General features: G+C 36.0%; 1 protein-coding gene and 1 long non-coding RNA gene across 2 annotated transcripts; both read right to left on the bottom strand.

The window, feature by feature from the left end:
• Positions 1-3,750: 3,750 nt before the first annotated feature.
• Positions 3,751-4,462, bottom strand: LOC107836014 (uncharacterized). Its single transcript, XR_001661863.1, has 3 exons — positions 4,355-4,462; positions 4,237-4,271; positions 3,751-4,155 (listed from the first exon to the last, which is right to left on the bottom strand). It is a non-coding gene; the product is annotated as an uncharacterized LOC107836014 (long non-coding RNA).
• Positions 4,463-4,544: 82 nt separating this feature from the next.
• On the bottom strand, positions 4,545-5,641 carry LOC107836007 (uncharacterized). The gene is made up of 3 exons (XM_016670561.1): positions 5,267-5,641; positions 4,829-5,170; positions 4,545-4,720 (listed from the first exon to the last, which is right to left on the bottom strand). The coding sequence occupies exons 1-3, from the start codon at positions 5,613-5,615 to the stop codon at positions 4,545-4,547; spliced, it is 867 nt and encodes a 288-aa protein (XP_016526047.1). The 5' UTR covers positions 5,616-5,641.
• Positions 5,642-8,800: the final 3,159 nt, after the last annotated feature.

The following is an 8,800-nucleotide window of genomic DNA, read 5'->3' as shown; positions in this document are numbered from 1 at the left end:
AAAGTGGATTTCTAAGCATTTGTTTTGTTGAAGTATTTTTTTAATAATTAAAATACCTTTTATCAGCAAATAGATCCCTTGCCAAATGTTCTTGTTCCAATCAATCACAGCGCAGTGATACATGCCTTCGTCTTCTTCAGTCGTCTTCATAATCGTCAGATTGCTAATTTTCTCTGAATATGTTGCAGTCAGTCTTGAGCCCAAATATTCAGATCCATAAGTAGGCGTGGTATTTTCCAACAGCTTCACAATTAATTCCAGTGAATTTCCTGCACTTTGTTTGTACCAGTGAAGTTCACTACTGCTGCTTTTCTTTTCTTCTGGAAAAAAGCATTTCAAAGTTACAGGGTCTCCAAGCTGAACGATGGTCACTGGAACCAAGGCATCTGTAATATGAAGAATAAAAAATATGTTAACGTGCTATTTAGGACAAACAAATGCGACACAACCTGCAGAAAAAGATAACATATGAGGATACATAGGTTCAAAATCATATGCTCACTAACACTCACAGGTTTTGTTTGTCATCTAACTTACATCCTTGGTGCAGGAGGATCAGTGTGAGCCATAACAGATTCATCTTTAAGCTGTTTTCACTGAAACACGAGGTTTTATTCCAGTGACAGAAGGAGGAGTGGTTACGAGATCATCTGATTGGTTATCTCAAAATGCACAATCTAAGACCCTTTCCTGGAACAGAAGTCTTTCTCTTCTAGGGGCCAGGCCTTGTCATTATAGTAATAATCATTCAATTGTCATGTTGATCGTCAGTAATTGAGCAACACTTCAAATTGTGTTTTCAAATGGAATCTGTTTAAGTTAGATTTTGACTTGAAAATCTTTTCATTTAGTGTCTCCAAGCTGAACGATGGTCACTTTAATCAATGCATCTGCATTAAATGAAAAGTGTAAGCTGTTAATATTTGAATCAACATATCAAAAATTCCAGCAATTTAAAAGAAAAATGATAAAGTATATGAACATGACCTGCCCCAGCAGGTTTTCAATTGCATTATAAATGATTATATCAAGTCTTGTACATTTAACTTACACCTTTGATGAAGGAGAAGCAGTGTAAACCAGAACAGAGTCATCTTTACACACTGTCCACACTGAAGCTACTCTTTTTATTACTGACAATAGGAGGTGTGGCGATCCAGAACTTTGAAAGCATTTGATTGGCTACGTAAAAGCTCACAGTCCAAGGGCATTTCCTGTCTTTTTGTAGCACAGTGTCTTCCCCCTAACTCTCGCAAACTGATTAAACTTAAAGAAAGCCTTTAGATATGGCCTTGACTTAATGAACAAGCAACAGTCCTAAGACATGAATGAACGCTTAAAGCAACTTATTTGAAATTTTGTCTACCGAAAACTCCTCACTACCTCCAGCTGTTTTCTGCTCTTCTTAAGATGCATTTATTTATAAAAAAAGAAAAAAAGTTGTGGTAAAGTTTGTCTTTTTTGGATGCTTTATTGGCAGGTGTTATCTGACTGAAATATCATTTGCAAATATGATGATTTTGACATACAAAGCGTGAGCTTTATAATAGATGCTGTATAGTTTACTAAATAAATTATAATTGCTTCATTAACACCTCCTGAAAGGGCTCCTCTGTTTGTTGTCTATAGATTTTAACAAAGCAATTTGTTCTAATTTTAAAAATACTATATGGCTATTTTGATCTTCAAAGGTATTTATTGCAGCAAAGATGGAGGAACCTTTAAGAGGAAGTATATTTATATATTAACATATATATTGTTGAATCCCTGGGCTGTGATTTTGTGTCATGAAAACAAGTGGCTTTAAGTAAATTACACTCTGGCAATGTCTTCTCCAATTCTGATATTGTACTTTTGATGAAAATATGTGGGCGGATAGATATGTTTATATTTATATATGTGGAAACCTTTGGGTTGTGTAAGTAAAGAGAAGAAAGTTGTGGATTCTACTGAGAAGAACGTTGAAGACGAAGTGACATCTTAAGAGGTTAGTAGATCAGATAAGTTTGCTGCTTCGAGCACAGATGTGCGATAAAATCATTTGGGACCTGGTTTTCTCTTCACTACATCTACTGTGGTATGTGGGTGAGACTTATCTGTATATAAGCTTGGTTGTAAGTCTGATTGTGTTAGTCGCAGACCATGAGGTTATTACGCTGATCTGACTCCCTCCTCGCATTCAAGAATAAACTGAAGAACTGTCTCTTTGTTTAGAGCAGTGGTTCTTATTGCTGCCAGTTCAGTAGCAGATGTCATGTGATCTCGCTACATAAAACAACGCTGCCAAATATGTTTTTGTTTTGGAGATCTTGAAACATTCTGTGCCGTTGTAAGTCAGATTTTCGCAATTTACAGCAAATATGCATAATAGTCTTTTATTTGAATTAATATTCTGCCCATATTTCACAATGACCACAATGCACTAACCTGATAATAACAATCTATTCACTGTGCTTATCTGCACTGAAGATTTGGCTAGAATTGGGTAGCATGGAAAGGAAGTTGATTCTGTTTGTTTAGTGATTCAGGCAATGATTCTTTGACCACTTTGGGGTCCTCAAAGTGCATAGAGCATATAACTTTCAGCCGAAGAAGTCCATGCAATCCCACAAACACCCTTCCTCCTTCCCCTCCATACATGCAGACACATATACACACAAACACGCATCCACACACGCACTGCATCTAAATCTAATAAACTAATTTTATACCAAAACTTCTATTCATTTCACTGCTATCCTCTGAATTGTGACATGGACTCTTTGAAACTGATGTCTCCAGCTACAGTCTTGCCAAACAAAACAAGAGAAGGGGAAAAGGTATTTCATAGCAAATAGGTACAATATCTAAAAAAAATAGGCTATAACTGTCATATTTTTTCCTGACTGCTTTCAGTTTCACTTACAGGCTTTATCTTGAAAAAGGAGACACTCTTCTTCTCAAACCTCTGCGGTTTGAGACATGGTTCCACGTGTATGGAATAAACACAAACAACTCTCCTCCTTAAGTTTCTAAATCATATGAACTTCTGTAATCTGCCTTCGACACTGTTCAGCCCAGCCTGACTGAGCTTCAACTGGTTTTGAATGCCGAGAAATCAAAGGCTATGTTATTTCAAAGGAGATGTGGGTGCTAGAGAGGAACACACACATCTCCTGTCTAGCTTGTTAACTGTCTAAGGATGTTGCACAACAATAGGTCTGGTTTTGGCTTAAATAATTATTAATAATTCCTTAGGAAAGTTATTAACAAAACTAATAATTTAGTTAATATTTACCAAGTCAGCGTATCGCTTGATCATCATGAGAATAATGGCCTAATAGTTCAGTCTGAGTTATTGTGTATTAATCTCTACCTGATAAAGCTTAGGTATTACATTAATATATGGAGGGATAAAGTCCAGCATTGGTGCTTTTTGAACACAAACACACTTCACAAGCATGGAATAAACACAAACAACTTTCCAAAATACAAGAGTTTATTAACAAAAAGAATTCAGCTTTACAGTTAAATATTTCAATTAGCAATCTCACTAGAAAGGATGAAAGGATAATGAAAACGAATGAACCACTGAAATGTAAAAGAATAAAAATGTACAAGAATAGAATCAATAAAATGATGCAATGATGTCACAGTTCAGTAAGAATTGTGAGCGCTGAAAAAAACTGATTTATTTAAGAGGAATTTGGAGATGAGACCAAATCAGTTTTCAATTAATTTAGAAAAACAGAAGGGAAAACATATAAAAAAAATACACCTAAAGGCAGCTGCAAAATTAGAAAAACATTTTATATGAATCTGTTTTTTTCTATAACTTCTGATGGACTCAATAAAATTTTCTTTACAATAGAAAATCCAATTTAGGACTAAAAATCCTATGTTAAAAATAAACAATCGACCTACATCAGCTTGCATGAAACATAGTATATAAATTATACAAAATACAGATTTATTAATGACTATTTGTACTATTGTTTTAAAGAATGAGAAGCAAAAACTAATTCATCACTTTAGCGTAAACTAAATCTATCGAAATGTTTTAACGTCAGTGTAGACCGTCTCCTCTTGCGCTGTTCTTACATTCCTTCTTTCTCCTTTTTTAGTTTTGTTCTTTTTGAATGTCGGTGCAGAATAAACCAAATGGTTTTCTTCACTCTGGGAAAACGATAAAAAGGTTAAAGAATATTCTATAACTTAATAAAAACTGCACATTTACAAGAAGATTTTGCACTTTACCTGATTTTGGTTATCACCACCACTTGTTGCCGGACCTGTTTGCATATAGTGAAAAATATAAGAATCTCGAACCTATTGAAAACTCTTTTCATGAACTGATGAATGAAACATGCATTACCATTGCAACAGCCACACGATTTCTTCTTGATTTTATAAATGAGCCAAGATATTACAACAAGACTTATAACCAAAGCCGAGCACAATGAAGGAAGTAATATTTTGGAATAATCCATAGAGTCGGCACCTAGGAAGGAAAAAAGAAAAAAATGCATTTTGAAAATTATATTCCAGTAGCCTGTCCATCATCATTATTTAGAAAAGTTCTCTACCCCAACCTTTTGCTCTGTTTCCAAATAATATCTGTCCACATGCAGCCACAGCGCAGTGATGAATCCCNCAAAGACAGCAATAACCATGAGGCTTATAATCAAGACAGTGCACAGAAAAATGATGACAATAACCTCCTGTGACCATGAACTGGATTCTGCAACACACATCAAGATTAGACACTTTACTAGATTATGCAAGATGGTCATTAGATAATTTGACAATAGTGTAGATAATTTATTACACATATAAGTAATATCATTACCTTGAGAAACCAGTCCATTTCCAAATAATATCTGTCCACATGCAGCCACAGCGCAGTGATGAATCCCACTGTCAGAGGTCCCAGAAAGGTTGTAGAAACATTTCTGTGCAGTTTGAGCTTCAGGACTGTTTTCACATTTATCTCCACTGTTTTCTTGTAGATAAAGTAAACGGGGATGAGAATGATCTGGTCCAGCTTTGAACCAGTAAACCCTGTTATCTGCTGGACATGTTTTCTTCTCGGAGTCGGAGAGAACTGAACACTGCAGAGTGTCTGAGTTTTCTGCATTAACTGAGCCAGATGGACAGTCCAGAATGACATCGATGATATCTGATTCCTGACCTGGAGAAAAAATTAAGATACGGTTTACTTTCACAGGTACAAAAAAAAGGAATAAGTACGAATATGCAGTTAAGATGTCATTAATATATTTTTTACCTTTAATTTTCAAAAATGTTCCTTTCATAAATATGAAATCAAGTTGTCTGATTTTAATACAGTAGTAAAGTCCAGTGTCGTTTCGCTTAGCTTCATTGATATGAAGAATAAATTGTCCTTCCTCTTGTTTGGTCTGAATGTGAGGAATCTTTGAAACGTCGTCAATCTTGAAATTAACTGTTGATCCAAGAAATTCAGGCCAGTTTCCAGAAACAAGTCGGATCCAGTAAAAAGTTTCTCGGTAGAGAACGTTGATCTGGCGAGGACAGCTTAGGGTCACATTTTGTCCAGCAGTCACAGTTTTTACCTCAATCTTCAGTTCGTCACTGCAAACTGGAAATAAATCCATCAAAATAATCTCATTTCAAAAGACTAAAATAAAAACAGAATTTAACACAATTAAAAATAATAATAGACATATATGTAAAACTCTAATAAAGGACATATACTTCACATTTGCATATATACTTACATCCAAATCTGAGAGTAAGTAATGCATAAAACAAGAATTGCATTTTCATATTAACCCACATTAGCGGTAACATCCAACTAAGAGACGATCATAGGAGGACGGACCCTCCTAATATAATGCTGCAGAGAGGGAGTGAACAATTTCAGAACAATTTGATTGGTCTTTTGTATTGTGAGGTGTTTTTACAATAAATAGCCACAATGTAAATAATATAAACTTATTTTTCCATCCTTAACAAATGAAAGAAAGTTATTACACTTTTTTACTGATGGTACCTTTGAAAAAGTTGTTTATGTTTGATAAACAAACGTCTACATTCCATTTTACCCAATGGCTTCATGTTATGCAGCACATGTGATCAGGCTTCCAAATATCCAAAGCAGATCACAGGCTTTCTGCTGAAATTTTAAGATATTATTTGAACGAAAATTAATATGTTGATTTGAAATAAGAAGTGAAATGCCTGCCGAAAACATAAAGATTGTAAACTCTGCTTTTATAACATGACTTGGTATATATATTGATGCATCATTGTTACAGAAGTAGGTAGCCTTAAACTATTGTCCATTTGTATTAAGTTTAAACCTTTTTTACTGACAGAGGGAGTTCTTGTCATTTATTTTAGCCTGTGTTATGTCTCATCCCAACCCTATAGAGAGGGAAGAGCGCCAGGTTACAATAGCGAAAAAACTTTAACTCTAATTTTTTTAAATTGCACATAAATGAGGCAATAAAGTCACTACGTTGCTACGTGAAGGAAGTTATCACAGATTTCAGACAGAATCTACTATAGCCCTGCCCACTGGTTAATACTGGCTTGTGAACTTATAGATATTTAGACCAAACTTCCAGCAAAAATAGTGACCTCAGAATCATAGTAAACATGTCGGCTTAGTGGTCGAAGCAGACAATCAGACGTCAGTTTGCTACTGGATCACTCAAACAGGTCACCAGATGATGCAATCAAGATGGGACCACATTTCATCCCGTATCATTTTGACAACCTGGAGACAACTGCAAGCTCACAGTGCCACCCTTCATCTATTATTAGATCACAAACGTCCTGGTTAAAGTTGTTTTTCTACCAGTGCCTTTTCAGCTCGGCTTTTCTCGGTTATAAGGGTTTCCCAATAGGTGCTACTTTTTGGTACAAACCATTTTCTTAGTATTTATTTGGCTGGGATTCCAAGAGAACTGACTGGAGCTGAAAATGTTATAATGTGGGTCAACAATTGACCAGTGGTTGACTTCTGATCATCTGATCCAGCTCTGAATCAGTACATCCTGTTATCTGCTGGAGATGTTTTCCTCTCAGAGTCAGAGAGAACTGAACATTGAAGACTCTCTTGGGTTTCTGGATGAAATGAACCAGACGGAAGCTCCTTAAGAAACACAGTTACATTTAATTCTTCTCCGAGAAAAAAAAAAAGGTTTTTTTTTACTCTCACAACCAGAAGAATATTATGTAGGTAAAAATATGATTTTGTAAATAGTTTACTAATGCGTTTACATCTAATTTGTAAAAAAAAAAAAAAANGGTTGAAGTGATACAGCAGTGTAAAAGAAGTCATGTAGCCCTGACCCACAGAGAGTTAGGGCTAACCTACGTCCATTTGTTTTAAATATATAAAAAGAAAATGACAGTCTGTGTTTTACATCTCATTCAAAGCCTGTAGAGCAGTGGTGCCCAAAGTCAGTCCTCAACGACCGGCATCCTGCATGTTTTAGTTCTCTCCTTGGCTTAATGCACCTGGATAAAATGAAGGCTCGTTAGATGGCCTAAGAAGATCATTGACATGCTGAAAAGGTTGTTACTACCACCAGGGAGAGAACTAGAACATGCAGGATGCCGGCCCTCAAGGACCGACTTTAGGCACCTCTGCTATAGAGAATGAAGAGTGACAAATTATAATAATTAAAAAACTTTAATTAATCCTCATTTTTTTTAAACTCCAAATAAATCAGGACATAATGGCATCTTATATAACCTTGCCTCACTAGAAATCACTAAGCTAGTAGACATAGAAGTAGTCTGCATTTACATACTTGATTTTATACAATTCTGTCCATGGAATGGATGAATAAATGAATTTATGAATGTGTTTATTTCATTGTATAGGTAAAACAAAATTGGACACCGTAATCAAGGTCCTGGTTAAAGTACAGTAAACAAATAATTGAAACACATTCAGCAGGTATAGCATGTTCAGTATGTCACAAGATGGTTGTGTTCAGTGCAGCTAACACAACCATTGGCTCTAGTAATGAAACTGTAGATCAGTCTTTTGTTTTTATTCATTAGTCTGTAGCATCTGCCATGTGGAAGAAGCTCAAAAACTGAGTGTAAGGGATGAGAGAATTTGAGTGATCCATACAGCTGAATTAATGATTTGGAGGGACAACCCAATATGTTTCACAATATGGCATATGTTGCAGGCAGAAGAAAATCCTCCTCAACATCATCATAAACTTTAGAGTTAGAAGCATCTTCGTCCTATAGAAAGCATGCCGGTTATTGGTGAGTGTTGATATCTTGCTCCCTTTGAGCATGATTGGGTTTAATAGACATGTAGTATAAAGCANAACACATGAAACAAAATGTGCACACCTTCCTTCTAATGCTAACCATGGTAACCACCTGAATCAGATAACTGAATTCCCTCACCAGCGACCATGAAGCTCTGCAGAGGCGTGGTAACAAACAGTTCATTTGATTTAGGTGAACTGGAGAACAGATGCAGGATGGTAGCTCTAGGTGACTACTAGAGCTGGGCACCCCAGGAGCGTTGAAACAGACAAAACACTAAAACATGCAGGTCACTTTGGACACACTGCATTATGTTATAGTAAATGCACACCAGTTCAAAATTTTTCACAGCCGCTTCCTGCTTCTCCTCCTGAAGTATCTTGTATTTAATTGCACTGAGCTGTCAATCAACTGTGACCAGCTTCCCAGTCACAGCTGAAGAAAGGAAACTCAGCAGTATAATGCTGCCACCACCATTTTCACCATAGGGTGGCAGCTGGTGAAAACTACCATTTGCTGGTAGTTTTCACCAGCT

Source organism: Poecilia formosa, unplaced genomic scaffold (genome assembly GCF_000485575.1).
Source record: "Poecilia formosa unplaced genomic scaffold, Poecilia_formosa-5.1.2 Scaffold35, whole genome shotgun sequence".
Classification (NCBI taxonomy): Eukaryota; Metazoa; Chordata; class Actinopteri; order Cyprinodontiformes; family Poeciliidae; genus Poecilia; species Poecilia formosa.
The sequence above is the reverse complement of the archived record's forward strand: the minus strand, read 5'-3'. Positions and strand labels throughout refer to the sequence as shown.